At 43.9% G+C, this 23900-nt stretch overlaps 1 protein-coding gene across 1 annotated transcript in view; it reads right to left on the bottom strand.

Annotated features, from left to right (window-relative positions):
• LOC121547314 (1-phosphatidylinositol 4,5-bisphosphate phosphodiesterase epsilon-1-like) overlaps window positions 1-23900 on the bottom strand; it is a 129184-nt gene that overhangs the window by 43380 nt on the left and 61904 nt on the right. The window contains 7 exon segments of the mRNA XM_041858510.2: window positions 892-1009; window positions 1120-1269; window positions 1540-2173; window positions 6934-7139; window positions 7405-7660; window positions 7872-8017; window positions 17553-17869. Coding sequence (XP_041714444.2) covers window positions 892-1009; window positions 1120-1269; window positions 1540-2173; window positions 6934-7139; window positions 7405-7660; window positions 7872-8017; window positions 17553-17869 — 1827 coding nt within the window.

Below are 23900 nucleotides of genomic sequence, written 5' to 3'. Positions count from 1 at the left end.
GGATAATTTAGCTATTTGATTTAGAATTTTAGATATAGAAAAACATTTGGTTCAGGTGATAGAACTCTGAATGCACTACCAGCGCTTTGAAAAGTTGATGTAATGATACTTTCCACCAAAAGGACCAACCGCACGGACAACCGGTAAAGTATGTTAAAAAATCATTTTATTCAACATTTTGGCTAGTAGAGGTCGTGAGAGGAAACTTTCCTGATTCAAACGCTCATTTCTGCCCGACGTAGAATTCTATGCAATTCAATGTCGGGCTTCCAGGCAATAGTTAGCCCCGAGTTAGCCTGCCACGGAGCAGGTTAGATCTGAAGGATTCGTTGCCATAGAAATGTACCTGGCTAAAAGGTGAGCCAATTTCGTGGTACCAGTTATCCCAAGTTGAACTCAGAGTTGACCAAAGTTACCTCGCTAACTCCTCAAACTACATTAGTAGTATAGGGCCCTGGTCTTTGTGAGCGATATCGACGTATTGAAAGTACCAACCTGTCTGTTCAATCAGTTAACACTGCTCAGAAACTCATACCCCACATGACATGCCACCAGGGGTTTCTTCACAGCCCCAAGTCCAGAACAGAGGCTAAGAAACACACAGTACTATATAAAGCAATGACTACATTGACCTCTCTCCCACTCAAGCTAGCGATAAAATTTAAACAGATAAAACACCTCACGGCACAACACGGACTGTGAAGAGACACACACACACATTCTTAGTAATGTAGTTTTGTAAAATTGTAAAGTAATAATGGAGCAATGTAAATGATGCACAATGTTTTTGTATGATGTAATGTTTTATTTATGTTTGGACCCCAGGAAGAGTAGCTGCTGTCTTGGCAACAGCTAATGGAGATCCTAATAAAATACTAATAGACAGGTTACCTAACTCTTCCTGGTCCACGCTGTCATATAGCTCCTGCCCGTTTCTGCACAGGTTGTCCTTGCAGCTCTTGGTTTTACGATGGCTCGTCTCGTCATCGGTAGCATCCCCGCTGTATTTCTGTGTGATTTATGAAACACACTTGTCAGTGACACAAATCTTCACAAACCCAGACAAAATGAAGACTACATTTCTCAAACTAAGACTATTGTTTTTATATTTCTCCTAACCCTGACAGGAGCATTCTTTTTCTTCTTGGTGGTGGAGATGTTCTTCTGCACGCTGGGCTTCTCTGTGCCCTCTGTGCCCATGTTCCAGCGCCGCCCCCCAAACAGCTCGATGGCCTGAACTAGGGTGGGACCCTCGTACCTGCCCTCTTCCTATTGTAGATGGGAGACGACAAAAACACACACCACACAGCAGTCTGAGGAGATCGCTCACTCAAGGCTTATTGGCATTAAGTGAGTCAAAATAATCTTCCTTGCATCTGTGCTCATGTTACAGAGGCTCACTGTTTCCCTTTTGACTATTGATTCACAGGACATTAGACATAACAAGTGAATTCTACATCCTTGTGTATTCTAGACTGATTCAATATACCTGCCATCCCATATTATCCACTACACAATCTAAATGAAGTAGTGTTTTACCTGATAGAGGCTGACGTACTGCCTCCTGAGCCAATGCAGTCTCTTATCAGGGAACTTCTTCAGCTTCCTCATGGTGTTGACCAGCTCCACCAGGCCCTCATACAGTATGCAGGCTGTGTGCTTGGGGGCCACAAAGTGCAGCAACCTGTTGTCTGTAGTATGGAGCCCGTAGAGCAGACTGACCCCATTCTCCTCGGCCCTCATGGTGTTACACAGCTTGTTCTGCAGACACACAGCGTACACGTCCACCCCCTGGTGGCCCATGAACACAGCCTTGACCACAGAGAGGTCCAGCAGGCCCTCCGCCAGGCCGCTCACTACGTGTTGACCCAGGCCTGGGGGATCTGCGGGGGGGCTGCCGCTCTGGGGATTAGCCCAGGTCAGAAAGCAGTTGTCGGGCTGCAGGCGGAGGAAGCAGCGAGCAGTGAGGTGGCTCTCCTGGTCGTAGTGGATGACGGTGGATCCCTGTAGGAGGAACTGGTGGACGTCAGGCTGGAGGGAGAGCATGTACCAGGGGATGAGCTCCGTGCCGTGGCTAAAGGCCCGGTGGGTCTCCTCGGTGCCCTGGAACGCCACCTCCTTAGCCTGCTCAGACGGGTCGCCCTCAAAGTCTGACAGGTCCCCCACCACAAACCTGATGGGAGAAGGAGTCGGGAGAGGAGGTGAAATAGAGGAGCAGATCAAACAGTAGATATTTGTAGAACAGTTAATAGTTGTCAACAACACTTCAATCATCTGCCTCTTCTCTAGCACATATAAAGAGGAAATGATTGTCTCATCACCACCTTCTATTCAATGAGTGTAACACATCCCAGCCATGTTATCTACCTAAAGAACATCACTTTGAGGATAGCAAATCCATTGAATGCAACCCAGTCTCAAACAGTTAAACTGTATTTTAAATATTTAGCACAGTTGCACAAGCATAAAAAGCACCATGCAATTGTAATAGCAAATTCTACACATACAATTAAAGCAAAGTCAGTTAGTGGGAAACCTCTAAAAACAGCAGTCTACTAACTTACAAGACATGGTTCGAATCAGACCTGCTCCTGGAAGAGCTAAGGTGGAGGGAGGAATGAGGGAGGAAGAAGAGAGAAAAAGACAGGAAGTGTCTAGCTACAAATAGTAAAACAGAGGAGTGAAAGAAGGATGAGAGGTGTCACATTCGCCCTCATCTTTCCTCCAATCAGCCTGGTTGAGAGGACTTCCACAGAAAACCATTGACTGGATCCAGAGGCCCCACTGGACACTAAATGGAGTCATACATCGGAGACCTTTTCCACCCAGTCCGAGGACAAACAGATCTCCCATCAGGGTCAGGAAACCACACTGAACCAAAATATACAGTGCATTCGGAAAGTATTCAGACACCTTGACTTTTTCCACATTTTGTTACGTTACAGACTTACTCTAAAATTGATTACATCGTTTTTTCCCCCCTCATCAATCTACACACAATACCCCATAATGACAAAGCAAAAACAGGTTTTTAGAAAATGTTGCTAATTTATGAAATATTACATTTACATAAGTATTCAGACCCTTTACTCAGTACATTGTTGAAGCACCTTTGGCAGCGATTACAGCCTTGAGTCTTCTTGGGTATGACGCTACAAGCTTGGCACACCTGTATTTGGGGAGTTTCTCCCATTCTTCTCTGCAGATCCTCTCAAGCTCTGTCAGGTTGGATGGGGAGCGTCGCTGCACAGCTATTCTCAGGTCTCCTTAGAGATGTTCGATCGGGTTCAAGTCCGGGCTTTGGCTGGGCCACTCAAGGACATTCACAGACTTGTCCCGAAGCCACTCCTCCGTTGTCTTGGATGTGTGCTTAGGGTTGTTGTCCTGTTGGAAGGTGAACCTTCACCCCAGTCTGAGGTCTTGAGCGCTCTGGAGCAGGTTTTCATCAAGGATCTCTCTGTACTTTGCTTCATTAATCTTTCCCTCGATCCTGACTAGTCTCCCAGTCCCTGCCGCTGAAAAACATCCCCACAGCATGATGCTGCCCCCACCATCCTTCACCGTAGGGATGGTGCCAGGTTTCCTCGACACGTGACGCTTGGCATTCAGGCCAAATAGTTAAATCCAGAGAATCTTGTTTCTCATGGTCTGAGAGTCTAGGTGCCTTTTGGCAAACTCCAAGAGGGCATTTTATTGAGTAGTGGCTTCCGTCTGGCCACTCTACCACTCTGGAGCTCTGTCAGAGTGACCATCGGGTTCTTGGTCACCTCCCTGACCAAGGCTCCTTCTCCCCAGATTGCTCAGTTTGGCCGGGCGGCCAGCTCTAGGAAGAGTCTTGGTGGTTCCAAACGTCTTCCATTTAAGAATGATGGAGGCCACTGTGTTCTTGGGGACCTTCAATGCTGCAGACATTTTTTGGTACCCTTCCCCAGATCTGTGCCTCGACACAATCCTGTCTCGGAGCTCTATGGACAATTCCTTTGACCTCATAGCTTGGTTTTTGCTCTGACATGTACTGTCAACTGTGGGACCTTATACAGACAGGTGTGTGCCTTTTCAAATCATGTCCAAGCAATTGAATTTACCACAGGTGGACTCCAATCAAGTTGTAGAGACATCTCAAGGATGATCAATGGAAACAGGATGCACCTGAGCTCAATTTCAAGTCTCATAGCAAAGGGTCTGAATACTTATGTAAATAAGGTATTTCAGTTTTTTTATTCTTTATACATTTGCAAAAAATTCTAAAAGCCTGTTTTTGCTTTGTCATTATGGGGTATTGTGTGTAGATTGATGAGGATTTTATTTTATTTTATCCATTTTAGAATAAGGCTGTAACGTAACAGAATGTGGAAAAAGTCAAGCGGTCTGAATACTTTCCGAATGCACTGTAAATGCAACGTGTAAAGTCTTGGTCCAATGTTTCATGAGCTGAAATAAAAGATCCCAGACATTTTCCATACGTACAAAAAGCTTATTTCTCTCAAATTTTGTGCACAAATTTGTTTACATTCCTGTTAGTGAGCATTTCTCCTTTGCGAAGATAATCTATCCACCTGACAGGTGTGGCATATCAAGAAGCTGATTAAACAGCATAATTATTACACAGGTGCACTTTGTGCTGGGAACAATAACATTCCCCTTTAAAATGTGCAGTTTTGTCACACAACACAATGCCACAGATGTCAAGTTTTGAGGGAGCATGCAATTGGCATGCTGACTGCAGGAATGTCCAGCAGAGCTGTTGCAAGAGAATTGAATGTTAATTTCTCTACCATAAACCGCCTCCAATGTCGTTTTAGAGAATTTGGCAGTACGTCCAAGCAGCCTCACAACCGCAGACCACGTGTATGGTGTTGTGTGGGCGAGTGGTTTGCTGATGTCAATGTTGTCAACAGAGTGCCCCATGTTGGCGGTGGGGTTATGGTATGGGCAGGCAGGCATGGACGTTAAGTTATGGACAACGAACACAATTGCATTTTATCGATGGCAATTTGAATGCACAGAGATACCGTGACGAGATCCTGAGGCCCATTGTTGTACCAATCATCCTGCCCCATCATCTCATGTTTCAGCATGATAATGCACGGCCCCATGTCGCAAAGATCTGTACACAATTCCTGGAAGCTGAAAATGTCCCTGTTCTTCCATGGACTGCATATTCACCAGACATGTCACCCATTGAGCATGTTTGGGATGCTCTGGATCGACGTGTACGACAGCATGTTCCAGTTCCTGCCAATATCCAGGAATTTCGCACAGCCATTGAAGAGTAGTGGGACAACATTCCACAGGCCACAATCAACAGCCTGATCAACTCTATGCGAAGGAGAGGTGTCGTGCTGCATGAGGAAATAAGTGGTCACACCAGATACTAACTGGTTTTCTGATCCACCCCCCTACTTTTTTTTAAAAGTTATCTGTGACCAACAGATGCATATCTGTATTCCCAGTCATGTGAAATCCATAGATTAGGGCCTAATGTATTTATTTCAATTGACTGATTTCCTTATATGAACTGTAACTCAGTAAAATCTTTGAAATTGTTGCTTGCATTTATATTTTTGTTCAGTATGGAAGGCACTGGAAACCTGCTCTCCTCTTCCAGTGTCGTACACGTACCGGGAACTCTTTAGATTTGTATCAATAATTTATGCTCTTTTAAAAAAACATTATCTGGTAATTAGCTTTGTAAAGCCAAAAGGAAACTGGAAAGTTGTGAAAGTGCCATCTCAACAAAGAATTCACATCGAAACAATCAGTCCCCAGATAAACTGACATTAAATATGATTCTTCAACTTCTTGAAAATTAGGGCAGTATTCTGCTTCTTGTCAAGTAACACTTGTACTTGATTATACAGTTTTATAAACTGGGTGGTTTGAGCCCTGAATGCTGATATATGAGACAGTATCCCACGGGTATGACAAAACATTTATTTTTACTGTTCTAGTTACATTTGTAACCAGTTTATAATAGAAATAAGGCACCTTAGGGGTTTGTGGTATATGCTCAATATACCACGGCTAAGGGCTGTATCCAGGCACTCCGCGTTGCTTCGTGCTTAAGAACAGCCCTTAGCCGTGGTATATTGGCAATATACCACACCCCCTCGTGCATTATTACTTAATTATAATCTATGCTGTACTGTTGCATGTTGTCTTATGTCAGATATCCAGTCTTAAAATATAATTCTTTGTCTTGCAGTTACTATGCGTTCAGCATGTTTCATAAGGATAGAAAGCCCAACAATTATATTTCATAATAACTACACTTCTGCTGGACAGAACATTCAGTTGTGCTCACACATTTACAAAATAGGTCAAGCTGCAACAATGGCAGTCTGAACTGAGGTGGTCCATGGACAATGTCTGCAGAGCTATAGTGGCTCTTATGGCTCTAACAGAACAGTATAAAAGCTGTCAATTTTTCTTATGACCTTGTGTCGCTCTGTCAAAGGACGAGTAGAAAAAGGAGTTGACATTAAAGGGAGACCTCAACTAACAGACAGGGTCACCATTCCTTCCACAGAATAACATCTAAAATGAGTCACACTCAAATAAGAGCTACATTAAACGATTTAAAGTGGAAGACGTTATTCTCGACTTTCTCAGGTTAAAGGGCACTTAAACACAAAGTAGAAATCTAAACTTATCATCCATGGAATTCTGCTTTAGAATGTGAAACATTCATAGAAAATCCATGTGTAAATAACCTTTAAATCAAACATGTAAATATACAGTAGAGTGGTGTAGTCAAGTAGAGGGAAAGCCTAGATGAAGGCCATCACAGTATAATGGAGAGAGGAATGGATTGACTCTAGATCTTTCCTGACAATTTAGGATTTGCCCTGATCTTGGGTCCGTTTTGTGTTTTCCCCCTCCAGGTTAAGGTTAGGATTTGGGGATCAGAGCCTTCCTGATCCTGTCACTTACTGGTTCGTGTTCCTGTCCATGAAAGAGTTTTTGTGGGAGGTAGAGAAGCCTTCGTGGTGGCCCCCTTTCTCCGTCTCCAGACTGCGGTTGCAGGAGCGGATGATCTGCAGGATGTTGCTGACCGTGGCCTCCTTCTCCTGGCTGTGCAGTCCGTCTGGCCCCGCCCTCTGCAGGAAGTGCTCCTGCCCGCCGTAGTCCGTCACAAACTACACAGAAAGAGAAACACAGGGTAAAGTGAACCTGTTACTGTAGTAATAACAGTGTTACTACACAGGTATAACAGCAATTAAATGTAAAGTGTACATAGCCAAACTGCTTGTTTTGATAGTCAAAACTGCTTGTTTTGGAAGAGCAATCAAAGTAGTGTTAAGAGCTTTAGGGTGATAGCAGATGTTGTCTGTCCACCTAGCTTTATTCACAGACTACGCTACAAGCCTGGTATGCAAGCCTGGGCCTGGCCCACTTCTTTACCTCTAGTGAGTCCTCTGGTGAGTCGTGCGGTGAGTGGCACAGGCTGATAATGCTGGCAGCCCCGTCCAGCGCGTCACTCAGTTCTTTAAAGAAGATGCCACAGAAAGGCACCACCTTGCACCCTGGGATGTTAAGTGCACGGTTCACCACCTTCTTGTACTCGGACGAAGACTGCGCCATGGCATCTTTCAGGCTGCGCATGGTCTCAATGTCTGACTGGTCCATGAACTGCCACATCTTCAGTACTTTACGAGACCTGGAGCAGAGAATAATTCTATATCGATCTAACCACATCTTATCTACATTATGTTTAAAAAAAAATGTGTTATGTACATTGTAGAAGACACTTATCCAGAACGACTTTCAATAGGTGCGTTCTGAATATGAAAATTGACAGATGCTGTAGAAAGACTAAGTGAGATATGTAATAAACGTATTTGTACTATAGTGTAGTCAGTCATAAATACCGTAGTCCAGCCAGGAACTCCATGACAGCGTTGTAGTTGCCCATGTTCCAGCAGCACTTGGCTACATGGACCAGGTAGGAGAACACCTCTCTCTTCTTCTCCATGGTACCCGCAGTCAGGATCAACCAGGTCACCCACAAGCTCACCTATTAGATGCAGCAAATCTCACAGTTAGAACATAGAACATGGACCCCACAAGCTCACATCTCACCTCTGGAGCACCTCTCAGTGTTAAAAGAGACTACTTCATGGCCTGCCAATGATCCTTGAAAGCCAGGCTGCACTTCAAGTCCCTATATAGTGCACTACTTTTATAGGGCCCATAGGGCTCTGGTCAAAAGTAGTGCACTATACAGGGAATAAGGTGCCATTTTGGACATACCCCTAGAGTGAAAGACCAAGGACGAGGATTAGTTTCTCACTGTGCAGGTTAATGTTCTACACAGCATCTACATCAGCACGATTTATGATGAACCATGGTGAACTCATTGAAACGGAAATAAGCCTAAATTCAACCCATGTTCCGCTGTCACCATCTCCAACTGAATACAAAAAGATGTTGGTAGTTGGCTCCACAACAAGTCATGAAACTCCTGATTGCACCAGGTCTTGTTTGTTGCACTAGCATATAAATCAAACCAAAAATAGTAGGCCTAAGGCAAAAGCTATATCAGCTTTATCCAAGTACTGGCAGAAACCCTGGCCTGGAAATAACAGTTGGAGCAAAGTTTTGCCAGGTGTCATGTTGCAGCTAAACCCCACCTCCCCCGAAACAATGACGGTTAGATAAACAGTTCCACAGGCAGGCTCCTGACCAGGGCTGTAATGGTACATGTATTTGTACCATTCTGTACAGGGACCTCGGTTTGGTCCACATAAAAAAAGATATTTTCATAATTAATTGGGTGACATTACCTTCAGCTTTACAGAATATCTCACCACTATGCATTTCCATCTCCTCCTCTCTCTCCTTTATTCCTTTCTCGAGCCTGCAGATGGGCTGTCAACAGTTTAGTGAAATATGTTTAGTTGCGAAAACATGTTACTATCGATGTTCCCGAACAGATTTCACTTGGTTTCCCAAATTTAGCTTTGGGTAGCTGCAAGAACCAGGTTGGAGAACCCATGGCATACAGCATTTGGGCAAAATATCAACTGTCCGGCAGCGAGAGCATGCTCCTCAACCAGTGGTTGATCCGTGCAGTGAAATAAGTGTTCTTGTATGTATTTCTCAGCTGCTCATATTAAGCACATGCTCCGCTATAAAAACCGAAGTAGCCTACAAAACGGACAGGTGGGAAAGCACTTGGTCGCTATTCGAGTGCATACATATAACATGTATTTTTTCCCCTCCCCCTGTTCCTGTCAATTTGATAATTGGCCTTTCTAAATCACAACTAATTTTACATATTGATAAAGACAAGATTAAATTGAGAATAGTCTGATGTGAAAATATGATCACTTGATGAGAGAACAGCTGTGCAGCCAGAGGAAGGAACAGAGAGTATGCTTTTTTTTGATACTTTCTCAAATCATCAAAAGCCTGTCCCACCATGTTTGGATTTCTTAGACATTCTAAGGTCTGTATCATATTCACAACTAAAGTTGCCAAATAACTCTAAATCTAGCAAATAGGACCTGTTTCAAATGATCACTTTTAAGCTCAACATAGCCACTTCATACAGTGAGGGAAAAAAGTATTTGATCCCCTGCTGATTTTGTTTGCCCACTGACAAAGAAATGATCAGTCTATAATTTTAATGGTAGGTTTATTTGAACAATGAGAGACAGAATAACAACAACAAAATACAGACAAACGCATGTCAAAAATTTTATAAATTGATTTGCATTTTAATGAGGGAAATAAGTATTTGACCCCTCAGCAAAACATGACTTAGTACTTGGTGGCAAAACCCTTGTTGGCAATCACAGAGGTCAGACGTTTCTTTTAGTTGGCCACCAGGTTTGCACACATCTCAGGAGGGATTTTTTCCCACTCCTCTTTGCAGATCTTCTCCAAGTCATAAAGGTTTCGAGGCTGACATTAGGCAACTCGACCCTTCAGCTCCCTCAACAGATTTTCTATGGGATTAAGGTCTGGAGACTGGCTAGGCCACTCCAGGACCTTAATGTGCTTCTTCTTGAGCCACTCCTTTGTTGCCTTGTCCGTGTGTTTTGGGTCATTGTCATGCTGGAATACCCATCCACGACCCATTTTCAATGCCCTGGCTGAGGGAAGGAGGTTCTCACCCAAGATTTGACGGTACATGGCCCCGTCCATTCGGTGAAGTTGTCCTGTCCCCTTAGCAGAAAAACACCCCCAAAGCATAATGTTTCCACCTCCATGTTTGACGGTGGGGATGGTGTTCTTGGGGTCATAGGCAGCATTCCTCCTCCTCCTAACAAGGCGAGTTGAGTTGATGCCAAAGAGCTCCATTTTGGTCTCATCTGACCACAACACGTTCACCCAGTTCTCCTCTGAATCATTCAGACGTTCATTGGCAAACTTCAGACGGCCCTGTATATGTGCTTTCTTGAGCAGGGGGACCTTGCGGGCACTGCAGGATTTCAGTCCTTCGCGGCGTAGTGTGTTACCAATTGTTTTCTTAGTGACTATGGTCCCAGCTGCCTTGAGATCATTGACAAGATCCTCCCGTGTAGTTCTGGGCTGATTCCTCACCGTTCTCATGATCATTGCAACTCCACGAGGTGGGATCTTGCATGGAGCCCCAGGCCGAGGGAGATTGACAGTTCTTTTGTGTTTTTTCCATTTGCGAATAATCGCACCAACTGTTGTCACCTTCTCACCAAGCTACTTGGCGGTGGTCTTGTAGCCCATTCCAGCCTTGTGTAGGTCTCCAATCTTGTCCCTGACATCCTTGGAGAGCTCTTTGGTCTTGGCCATGGTGGAGAGTTTGGAATCTGATTGATTGATTGCTTCTGTGGACAGGTTTCTTTTATACAGGTAACAAGCTGAGATTAGGAGCACTCCCTTTAAGAGTGTGCTCCTAATCTCAGCTCGTTACCTGTACAAAAGACACCTGGGAGCCAGAAAAACCTTTCTGATTGAGAGGGGGTCAAATACTTATTTCCCTCATTAAAATGCAAATCAATTTATAAAATGTTTGACATGCGTTTTTCTGGATTTTTTTGTTGTTATTCTGTCTCTCACTGTTCAAATAAACCTACCATTAAAATTATAGACTGATCATTTCTTTGTCAGTGGGCAAACGTACAAAATCAGCAGAGGAACAAATACTTTTTTCCCCTCACTGTACATGCTCTCGCTCCGGAATGGGAAAAATATCCTTTCTATTTATATTAATCTTACTGTAAAATCATATACCATAAAATAAAAGCATATCTTGTCAGCTAAATGAACAAGCCAGCCTACGGCATGGAGTATAGCCAGATAACATAGGCCTACAACTCACTCTGTTCTTCTGAAATACATTTTCTTCATATCATGTTTCATTAGACCTGACTCAAATAAATAATGTATTGATTGTGATGGTGTATATTAAATTGATTTATTAGACTTTTTTAAATGTTGATGTTCCAAAATGGGCACATCAGAAGCTTATGTAGTGCATACAATAGTGCATACTATAAAATAGTGCATACATTTTCATACTGGCCCCCCGTGGGAAATGAACCCACAACCCTGGCGTTGCAAGCGCCATGCTCTACCAACTGAGCTACAGGGGACTGAGACCGGAAGACTTTTGCATGACAATAACCGGCAGACAACATTTCATGACCGCTACGGCCCTAATGACAGTCAAGTGATAAAGAGCGGGTGTGATACTGCACGCGATTGAACAACAGCCAAAGTGCTGGAATTATTGTTGATCTGGAGAATTGACAGAACATTTTGGTGTCTATGTTGTTACTGCGATCAAGATAATTAGCCTACGTCCTGGACAACTTTATGTCAAGATTCCTGAGATAAGATTATGGTCATTGTACCTTTAGATAATTTGTTTTCTTAGTTAAAATGGAGCAATCCGGAACGTGAAAATTGCTTATTTATTTGTTTTTGAATAGAAAAAAAACTGAAAATGGCTGGTTAATTCGTTTTTGCATATAAAACCAAAAAAACTACTTGATATTTCGATTTTCACATGAGGATGGGGTTAAATGTGGAATGCCTGTCATTGGGTAACCCTTTGACGCGTACGATCACATATTTGTGATCATTGTTGAGTGATCCTTGCAGAGTACCATCACAAATATGTGATTGGAACAGTAGCAACAGAACGTATGATGCAACAAACACATCTAAACAACATTGTCTGAAAAGCATCTAAACAAGGTTTTGTACTGATGGGAAATAGGTCTTCACAACTTTATTCCTCAATTTCACCTTTTATTGTAAAAGATAAACGCAAACTTAATCATCCAAACATCACACGGAACACATCCACAGCCAAACTCATTCCATAAACCAGTCTAAATAACATGTTGCGCTGACAAAAAAAAAAAACATAAGTTAGCGACCTAACATCTAGACTAGTTTACAATGTACCACATCTCTGGTGAGCACAAGGGAGAAATGTAATATTGTTTAGAAAAGAGATGCGTGTTAACTAAGCTAACAGCATCTAAATTCTTTAGGATGGCAGCCATGTTTGTTTATGTTTGACAAGCAAAAACTCGCTAATCCCAGAATGCCATTCACTATAAGACGCAAATAAACAAAGTCAAAGATGGCTGCGCCCATTGCCTGAAAAATATTTTGTTTGGCCACTTCTCAGCATATTACAAATCTTCAATGTACTTGTTACAGTGTATACAAGAACCGGAGCACATGACTTGACAAGTTGTTTACCATTTTTGACAAATCACAAAGCACACCTCACAGATCATCACACCAAATACAAGCCTTCTGCCTAGCCTAACCGTAGCGTGAAAGCTAAACAGGGATGAAACCATTTTAGGCGGGTTGGTGGGGGTTCAATTCCATGGGGGAAGGTATCGTGTGGGGATATGATGCAGCAAATATTACTATGATAGGTGATTTATCAATAAATGGGGGGCAAACAAAGGAGAAGTTTATATGCTAAATACAAATAAAACCCCTGGAAAGGGTGGTCTGAGCTGGCAACCCTGAGGTACCATTTTTACAATCTGATGCCACGTTCAAAACAACTGGGAACTCGGAAATGTCAGACTTCAGTGCGTTCAAGACAACTGGGAACTCGGAAAAAAATGAGCTCAGACTGGGAAAAATATTTTTGAATGGTCAACCAACTCGGAATCCAACTCGGGCCTCTTTCTAGAGCTCCGACTTTCCGACCTGAAGATCACGCATGTCATGATTTGACCTTGTAGTTTTCCAAGTCGAGTGAACTATCCCATCACCTCATTCTCTCAACCAGCTTCACCTGGAACGCTTTTGCAACAGTCTAGAAGGAGATCCCACATATGCTAAGCACTTGTTGGCTGCTTTTCCTTCACTCTGCGGTCCAACTCATCCCAAACCATCTCAATTGGGTTGAGGTCGGGTGATTGTGGAGGCCAGGTCATCTGATGCAGCACTCCATCACTCTCCTGTGATGGCCAGTTTCATCATAGCGCTTGATGGTTTTTGCGACTGCAAGTTCTTGAAATTTTCCGGATTTAGTGACCTTCATGTCTTAAAGTAATGATGGACTGCCGTTTCTCTTTGCTTATTTGAGCTGTTCTTGCCATAATATGGATTTGGTCTTTTACCAAATAGGGCTATCTTCTGTATACCACCCCTACCTTGTCACAACACAACTGATTGGCTCAAACGTATTAAGGAGGAAAGAAATTCCACAAATTAACGTTTAACAAGGCACACCTGTTAATTGAAATGCATTCCATGTGACTACCTCATGAAGCTGGTTGAGAGAATGCCAAGAGTGTGCAAAGCTGTCATCAAGGCAAAGGGTGGCTACTTTGAAGAATCTCAAATATAAAATATATTTTGATTTGTTTAACACTTTTTTGGTTACTACATGATTCCATATGTGTTGTTTCATAGTTTTATGTATTCACTATTATTCTACAATGTGGAAAATAGTAAAAATAAAGAAAAACCCTGGAATGAGTAGGTGTGTCCAAACCTTTGACTGGTACTGTATGTGTAAAATTTGTTTTGATTTAGAATGGACCATTATCATGCACCTGTCTCGAAACAGGGGCAGCGGAAAAAAATACATGTCAACTATGCACTTAAATAGCGAATGGAGGATGCTTTTCCCGTGGTTCAAGTTCATGCCAGCCAGGTAGGCTATACTCCTGTTTTAAAGAGAAGCAATGTACTTAATATTAAGAAAGTTGAGAAATATAGTAGGCCTAGCCTATAGAAAGGTGATGGGATCCTCCTCTTTTTAATAGAGGCCATCACTCTGTTTTCTCATGCAATCGCATAGCCTATAGAAATGTTGCACAACATTGTTTGATTAGATTTTCGATACATTTGCATTGATGTCAAAGTGATTAGAGGGACAATAGAGTGTGGAGTACCAGGTAGTTAGCAAGTTTGGTAGGCTACTAATGAACATCAGCAGCATCAGATCATGGAGAAGCCTAATTACCGTGACTAAAAGGTCACGTGGAATTTCACTGCAATCATCACTCGTGACCGCCGGTGTCGCAGTAATATGGTCACTGTATCAGCCCTAATCCAACCAATGCCTCAAGTCGTGCTGTAGGTCCACAACACACACAAAGGGTTGTGGGGTTCTGTACAAAAGCAACCCCTAGCCCCTACCCCTAGACACTTGGATTAGACAGGTGTAAGCAATACCGCCAAAATTCCACCAAGCCTTTCAGAGGGTAAGGTGGTGCTCTCACCATGTCACCACCCATTAATCCCTCTCAGATCTCCACAAGTGACTAGACTCTGGGCAGTAGGGGCTAGGGGTTGTTTCTGGATAGGCCATGGGTATTATGGTAGTGCAGTCAGTCAGGCATTGTCTACATTTTTTAAAAGGGCAGTGCAGTTAAAAACGTGATTTCCCTGTTTTTAAAAAAAATATTTCCACACACACTATGAGATAGGGCCGGGACGATATCAGTATGGCGATATTATTTCCATGGCAAATTTGAACACACGAAGCAGACCAAACTCTTTGGTCCTTTAAAATCCTGCTGTATGTAAAATAGTGTGCTATAGTTTGGAAAATAAATACATGTGACTCGATTATAATTATGTTTGTTTCCAACATTAGGGCTATATTCCTAAAGAAGTTAAATCTGCAAAGTGTTTTGCTTCCTTGCTACGATACAAACGGGTATCGCAATACTGATATCGTCCCAGCCCTACTATGAGGTCGAAAGAACATTCTGAAATTGTGAAAATGATAATGCCCTTTTTGTGTAAGAGCTGTTTGAAAAAAATGGCTGGAATTTCAGCCTGTTCGGGTGGAATGGAACGTTTGATTTCAGAAGGGCACTCACCCCTCCCCGCTTTCGCCCGATGATGTGACGGGCCTTTGCAGGTTCAACCCAGCCAGCGTAAAATAACTCCTTCAGTGACAACCCATTACATTACCCTAGAGTGGGAGATGTACCGTGCTATAGAAACCCCCGCTTTATGAGTCACAAGTGCGCCTCTGGCACTGAAGGAGGCATTGTCATGGTGCGTTCGTAACCAAGTTGGAAGAGGGAATTTACCACATACGACATAAATCCACTTGAACGTCCCTCAAACTGGTAAGCGCTACTGGGAAAATCGTCTATCATCCTGAGCAAGCACTTCTCCCACATGGTGACCTCTGATGTCACCTACTAATGAAATGGCGTCTCAAACAGCATTTTCAACAGTTAAATGCAACAAAAAGTTATTTATAAAAAGCAATCTATTAATGTGTTTTTGAACTCTATAATTTGTTTACAAGCATGACGGCTGTACTTTTAGTTTATGGTTGACACAAGTTCAAATCACATGAATGCATCCAACTGGTATTTATGTCTTCACAACTGGTAAATTCCCACCTCCCACATGGATACAAACGCAGCATCTGAGTGGAAACTTGAGGCCCAACATTACAATCCAGTCACAACAGACAATGCAAGAAACATTGTAAATGCTGAACATTGTGAATGGCATTTTATTTTCCGGCTGTACCGAAACCGAACCGTTACCCCAAAACCGCAATACATACCGAACCATGGGTTTGGAGAACCGGGGTTGCAGTTTGATTTCCCCCAGAGAGAAAACTTCAGAAACACTAAATAAAGTTACAGCCCCATCACAGACATCAACCACCCATCCTCCTCCTCCCTCGTTTCCAGGAACGACCGTCACTGAGAGACAGTACCAAAGTGATAGAGAAGCAAAAACATTCCTCTTCTCCCTCTCCAAGTGTCTGCAGTACATTATAGAACTATTTGAATCCAAACGGACTGCATTACATTACAGTTATGTTTCTCAGCGTTATAAACATTGTTGGTGGTGGACATGAAAGTGCTGGTAGGCCAAGTAGATTAGAGGCAGGCACATACTTTGCAGAGCAGCTGATATTCCAGATAGCACAACTCCTGTCTTCCCATGGATAAGTCAGTATTAATGGTGGGAGATCAGTCGGTGGTGATCTAAAATAGACTTTAGCTGTTATGTTGTGTCCCTTTGATAACAACACAGGAGTTACATCAGAATGACAACCCAAATCCACTGGACTGAAAACTGAGCGGCACTCTGATTTATAGTACATCATATTGGCGTCAAACAGGCTACACAATAACAATGGAATGGAATTCTAATTTTGGTGTGAGTGTCAACAACACCATTTGACCTGAGATCAAACACGTACACAACGTACTTACAAACTTGTTTCCTTTGTTGTGTGTGCTATTGCACTATGAGGGTTCAGTGTTCCCATGATGGAACTATTACATAATCAAGGTTGACAGAGAGTTATTACAAACTCACCATAGGACCATATTGTGTTTGTCAGCGTTAACCGCTCCAGACAGCTACTTCGACTCAAACGGCCCAACAACTTCCCCAGTTTATCTGCTCCAGTTCGGGGAACTGGGGCACAGCAGGTAACCACGCACACAGTGAGTCCATCTGATCATGCTGTGGAGGTTGTCAGACTTGGTTTGTCTCTGTTGGGAAGAGTCACTCATTTGATTCTAGCTCTGCCACATGCCCAAAAATTGTTAGGATGCACATTTGGGGAAATATAATTATTTTTATCCCTATGCTTTGTTCACTTAATGAAAACGAGCTGATGTTAAGGCATGCAACTTAAAGATGACATCATTTCCACTCCTCCGCTCGGTATTCTGTGCTTGGGATTGACCTCATTCTGATGTGGCTGATATGTCAATCAGTGTAGAGGGGAGCTCAAAGGGCTCCATTTATGAGCGTAATCAATGCAAGTATGAGAAACAAACTGGCAGAATAAGATGCACTATACAACGAGGTGGTCAATTCCACAAGGCAAAAAAATTATAACTAACATTACTGTTAAGTAAGATCTTTGATAATCTAGTACAGCAGTGATCACCAATCCTGGTCCCGGAGAGCAACAATGTGTGCAGGCTTTTGTTCTAGCCCATCACTAACACACCTGACCCAACTTAATTAATCATCAAGACCTTCATTATTTGAAGCCCATCCACTAGATATTTAGGACAAGGATTGTTATTGACCACTCAAAGCATAGTAACATTAGCCCATACTCTCTACACTAGCCTCACCTCATTGAATCGTGTGACCAGGTTCTCCACAGAGTTCCTCTGGGTCTGCGTGGGCAAGGCCGGACCCGACAGCGAGGCCTTGAGGTTGGGGTGCAGGCACTTGCTACAGTCGGGGCTGCCCAGGTCCCTGGTGAGGAAGCAGAGGTAGTCCAGTGGGAAGATGCGTCGGTACAGCTGCTGCTCCTGCTCCGTCAGGATCCTAGCAATCTCCTCGGGGAACTGGATCAGGTGGCACAGCTCGGCCAGCTCCTTGCTGATGCCAATCACGTTGGGCGGAAGGGCGCTGGACACCGACATGTTGCTCCACAGCTGACGCTCTGAGAGAGAGACATAGACAAAGAGATGTACACAGTCACCTAAAATGTTACCTTCAATGTCAATGCCCAGGTATTATTAAACATGGTAAGAAAGCTGAACACCACTGTCTTTCATAAGACAAACATGTCTTAAACTCTGTAGTTCAGACAAACTTCAGTGCCCTCAGCATCCCACATTTATAGTGAAAGTTCACCCTTGCACAGTTTTCACATTTTGCTGCCTTAAATTTCAATCTAAAAAGGGATTCAATTGTGATTCTTTCTCCATTGATCTACACAACATCTGTTTGCAAAAGTAGTGGTTCTTGTGATTTTAGAACAACTTTCCCTGTCTCTGTAAGGTCCCTCAATTGGACAATGAAACAATAATTCAACCTCAGAGCCACCAATGAGCTTTAAAAGCATGTCAGGTGTAGATCAGGGGAGATTAAGAAATACCTTTTAGTATGGTCAAGTATGGTAATTAATCTATGGATGGTGTATCATATCACCCAGACACTGCAAATATCTGGCCATCCATCCTAACTGAGCTTGGAGAAAAAATGGAAACTGCTCAAGGCCATCACTACAAGGGTTAAGATGATTTAAAACAGCCACTGAATTAATTGGCTGAGCTGATAAAAACTGTGCATGGATTAACAACATTTATTCACTCCACATTACTGGTCTGTATGACAAAGTGAAAAGAAGGAAGCCTGTGTTAAAAAATCCATTCAAAATCATCCATTCTGTTTGCAACAAGGCTGTTGAATAATACTGCAAGACAAAATGGCAAAGAAATAACGTTTTTGGCCTAAATTAAAAACTTCAGGTTTGGGTCAAATCCAATACAACTCATCATAGAGTGAAACAGGGACTGGGGAATTTGTCAGGATAAAAATACATATGAGGGAGCAAAGCCCAGGTAAAAAGTTTAATACCCAACTCTGGGATATTATTTTAAAGTGAGACAATTAGGCCTACTGTACACAAATCTTAAAGGTCAATTGCCCATTAGAATCAACTTATCTGGTTTTAAAACGGCCTATGTGTCATCGATATGAGTCAGAAACATGAATTTTAGTGTCATAATTGATTAAGTGTAAATAGGAGTTTTCTAATCAAATTTTATTTGTCACATGCGCCGAATACAACAGATGTAGACCTTACCGTGAAATGCTTACAAGCCCTTAACCAACAATGCAGTTTTAAGAAAAATAAGGGTTAAGAAAAATATTGACTAAATAAACAAAAGTAAAAATAAAAGAGCAGGGGAGGTAATGCAAATAGTCCGGGTAGCCATTTGATTAGCTGTTCAGCAGTCTTATGGCTTGGGGGTAGAAGCTGTTAATAAGCCTTTTGGACCTAGACTTGGCGCTCCGGTACCGCTTGCCGTGCAGGACCAGAGAGAACAGTCTATGACTAGGACAGCTGGCAATTTTTAGGGCCTTCCACTGACACCGGCTGGTATAGAGGTCTTGGATGGCAGGAAGCACTACCCTTTGTAGCACAATGCGGTCGGAGGCCGAGCAGTTGCCATACCAGGTGGTGATGCAACCAGTCAGGATAAATAATAATATGCCATTTAGCAGACGCTTTTATCCAAAGCGACTTACAGTCATGCGTGCATACATTTTTGTGTATGGGTGGTCCCGGGGATCGAACCCACTACCTTGGCGTTACAAGCGCCGTGCTCTACCAGCTGAGCTACAGAGGACCACGATGCTCTCGATGGTGCAGCTGTAGATACTTTTGAGGATCTGAGGACCCATGCCAAATCTTTTCAGTCTCCTGAGGGGGAATAGGCGTTGTCGTGCCCTCTTCACGACTGTCTTGGTGTGTTTGGACCATGAGAGTTTGTTGGTGATGTGGACACCAAGGAACTTGAAACTCTCAACCTGCTCCACTACAGCTCCGTCGATGAGAATGGGGGCGTGCTCTGCCCTCCTTTTCCTGTAGTCCACAATCATCTCCTTTGTCTTGATCACGTTGAGGGAGAGGTTGATGTCCTGGCACCACACTGCCAGGTCTCTGACCTCCTCCTTATAGGCTGTCTCATTGTTGTCAGTGATCAGGCCTACCACCGGTGTCGTGGGCAAACGTAATGATGGTGTTGGAGTCGTGCTTGGCCATGCAGTCGTGGGTGAACGGGGAGAACAGGATGGGACTAAGCACGCACCCCTGAGGGGCCCCCGTGTTGAGGATCAGTGTGGTAGATTGTTAGGTTGTTGCCTACCCTTACCGCCTGGGCGCGGCCCATCAGGAAGTACAGGATCCAATTGCAGAGGGAGGTGTTCAGTCCCAGGGTCCTTAGCTTAGTGATGAGCGTTGATGGCACTATGGTGTTGAACGCTGAGCTGTAGTCAATTAACAGCATTCTCACGTAGGTGTTCCTTTTGTCCAGGTGGGAAAGGGCAGTGTTGAGTGCAATAGAGATTGTGTAATCTGTGGATCTGTTGGGGCGGTATGCAAATTGGAGTGGGTCTAGGGTTTCTGGGATGATGGTGTTGATGTGAGCCATGACCAGCCTTTCAAAGCACTTCATGGCTTCAGACGTGAGTGCTACGGGTCGGTAGTCATTTAGGCAGGTTACCTTGGTGTTCTTGGGCACAGGGACTATGGTGGTCTGCTTGAAAGATGTAGGTATTACAGACTCGGCCAGGGACAGGTTGAAAATGTAATTAAAGACACTTGCCAGTTGGTTAGCGCATGCCCGGACTACACGTCCTGGTAATCCATCTGGCCCTGCAGCCTTGTGAATGTTGACCTGTTTAAAAGGTCTTACTCACATTGGCTACGGCGAGCGTGATCACACAGTCATCTGGAACAGCTGGTGCTCTCATGCATTCTTCAGTGTTGTATTTGTAAGTGAGCTCGTCACAACTTACTGGAGAGTTGGGTATGGAGTACTTATATGCTAAATTTTGCCAATGATGCCCAATTGCCCAGAGACAACACGCTGTGGTCCGCCCCCAGCTGCCATGTGGACATTTGTTGTCAAGTCTGCATATGGGTGCAACGCACACACATTTCGCTCAGCAAATAGGAGTGAAAATGGCCTTCCATAAAGTTAAAATAACTATGTGAGAATGCTGTTCATAGAGTACAACTCAGCGTTCAACCCCATAGTCCCCTCCAAGTTCATCACTGCGGTAGGCCTGATCATCGACGGCGATGAGACAGCCTACAGGGAGGTGGTCAGAGACTTGGCAGTGTTGTGCAAGGACAACAACCTCTTCCTCAACGTCAGTAAGACGAAGGAGCTGATCGTGGACTACAGGAGAAAGAGGAGAGAGCAAGCTCCCATCCACATCGATGGGGCTGCAATTTAGTGGGTCGACAGCTTTAAGTTTGTTGGCGTCCACATCATTAAAGGCATAACATGCTCCACACACACCCGCACAGTCGTGAAGAGGGTATGACCGCACCTCCTCCCCCTCAGGAGGCTGAAAAAGATTTGGCATGGGCCCTCAGATCCTCAAATTCTACAGCTGCACCATCGAGAGCATCTTGACTGGCCGCATCACCGCTTAGTATGGCAAATGCATCGCTCTCGACTGCAAAGCGCTACAGAAAGTGGTGCGGACAGCCCAGTACATCACTGGGGCCGAGCTCCCTGCCATCCAGAACCTCTATATCAGGCAGTGTCAGAGGAAGGCCCCAAAAATTGCCAAACTCAAGCCACCCAAGCCATAGACTATTCACTCTGCTACCGTCTGGCAAATGGTACTGGCGCATCGACTCTCGGATCAACATGCTCAGAGGCAGCTTCTACCCCTAAGCCATAAGACTTCGAAATAGCCAAAAGACTGCTAAATAGTTAATTAAATGATTACCTGGAGGATCCGCACTGACCCTATCTTGCACTGACTATGCACACGCAAGACTATATATACACACACACTAAACTTACTCTCACACGAAAACCACACACGTTCACATACACTACATACGCATACCGACAAAAACATACAGTTGAAGTCAGAAGTTTACATACACCTTAGCCAAATACATTTAAACTCCGTTTTTCACAATTCCTGACATTTAATCCTAGTAAAAATTCCCTGCCTTAGGTCAGCTAGGATGACCACTTTATTTTAAGAATGTGAAATGTCAGAATAATAGTATATATACACAGCTCCAAAAAAATAAAGGGAACACTAAAATAACACATCCTAGATCTGAATGAATGAAATAATCTTATTAAATACTTTTTTCTTTACATAGTTGAATGTGCTGACAACAAAATCACACAAAAATGATCAATGGAAATCAAATGTATCAACCCATTGAGATCTGGATTTGGAGTCACCCTCAAAATTAAAGTGGAAAACCACACTACAGGCTGATCCAACTTTGATGTAATGTTCTTAAAACAAGTCAAAATAAAGCTCAGTAGTGTGTGTGGCCTCCACGTGCCTGTATGACCTCCCTACAACGCCTGGGCATGCTCCTGATGAGGTGGCGGATGGTCTCCTGAGGGATCTCCTCCCAGACCTGGACTAAAGCATCCGCCAACTCCTGGACAGTCTGTGGTGCAACGTGGCGTTGGTGGATGGAGCGAGACATGATGTCCCAGATGTGCTCAATTTGATTCAGGTCTGGGGAACGGGTGGGCCAGTCCATAGCATCAATGCCTTCCTCTTGCAGGAACTGCTGACACACTCCAGCCACATGAGGTCTAGCATTGTCTTGAATTAGGAGGAACCCAGGGCCAACCGCACCAGCATATGGTCTCACAAGGGGTCTGAGGATCTCATCTTGGTACCTAATGGCAGTCAGGCTACCTCTGGCGAGCACATGGAGGGCTGTGCGGCCCCCCAAAGAAATGCCACCCCACACCATGACTGACCCACCGCCAAACCGGTCATGCTGGAGGATGTTGCAGGCAGCAGAACGTTCTCCACGGCGTCTCCAGATGCTGTCACGTCTGTCACATGTGCTCAGTGTGAACCTGCTTTCATCTGTGAAGAGCACAGGGCGCCAGTGGCGAATTTGCCAATCCTGGTGTTCTCTGGCAAATGCCAAACGTCCTGCACGGTGTTGGGCTGTAAGCACAACCCCCACCTGTGGACGTCGGGCCCTCATACCACCCTCATGGAGTCTGTTTCTGACCGTTTGAGCAGACACATGCACATTTGTGGCCTGCTGGAGGTCATTTTGCAGGGCTCTGGCAGTGCTCCTCCTGCTCCTCCTTGCACATAGGCGGAGGTAGCAGTCCTGCTGCTGGGTTGTTGCCCTCCTACGGCCTCCTCCACGTCTCCTGACGTACTGGCCTGTCTCCTGGTAGCGCCTCCATGCTCTAGACACTACGCTGACAGACACAGCAAACCTTCTTGCCACAGCTCGCATTGATGTGCCATCCTGGATGAGCTGCACTACCTGAGCCACTTGTGTGGGTTGTAGACTCCGTCTCATGCTACCACTAGAGTGAAAGCACCGCCAGCATTCAAAAGTGCCCAAAACATCAGCCAGGAAGCATAGGAACTGAGAAGTGGTCTGTGGTCACCACCTGCAAAACCAGTCCTTTATTGGGGGTGTCTTGCTAATTGCCTATAATTTCCACCTGTTGTCTATCCATTTGCACAACAGCATGTGAAATATATTGTCAATCAGTGTTGCTTCCTAAGTGGACACTTTGATTTCACAGAAGTGTGATTGACTTGGAGTTACATTGTGTTGTTTAAGTGTTCCCTTTATTTTTTTGAGCAGTGTATATTTGCGAGAAAAAAAACAACATATGGGGGATTGGAAGTGATGCAGACAGTTACATTGATGGGAGTTACAATCTATCTGAAACATTAAAGCTGATCTACACCCCCCAAAAAATAAAAAATAGTAGAGAATGATTTATTTCAGCTTTTATTTATTTCATCACATTCCATGTGGGTCAGAAGTTTACATACACTCAATTAGTATTTGGTAGCATTGCCTTTAAATTGTTTAACTTGGGTCAAACGTTTCGGGTAGCCTTCCACAAGCTTCCCACAATAAGTTAGGTGAATTTTGGCCCATTCCTCCTGACAGTGCTGGTGGAACTGAGTCAGGTTTG

Source organism: Coregonus clupeaformis, chromosome 31 (genome assembly GCF_020615455.1).
Source record: "Coregonus clupeaformis isolate EN_2021a chromosome 31, ASM2061545v1, whole genome shotgun sequence".
NCBI lineage: Eukaryota > Metazoa > Chordata > Actinopteri > Salmoniformes > Salmonidae > Coregonus > Coregonus clupeaformis.
Note: the sequence above shows the minus strand (reverse complement) of the source record. Positions and strands in the feature narration are given on the sequence as shown.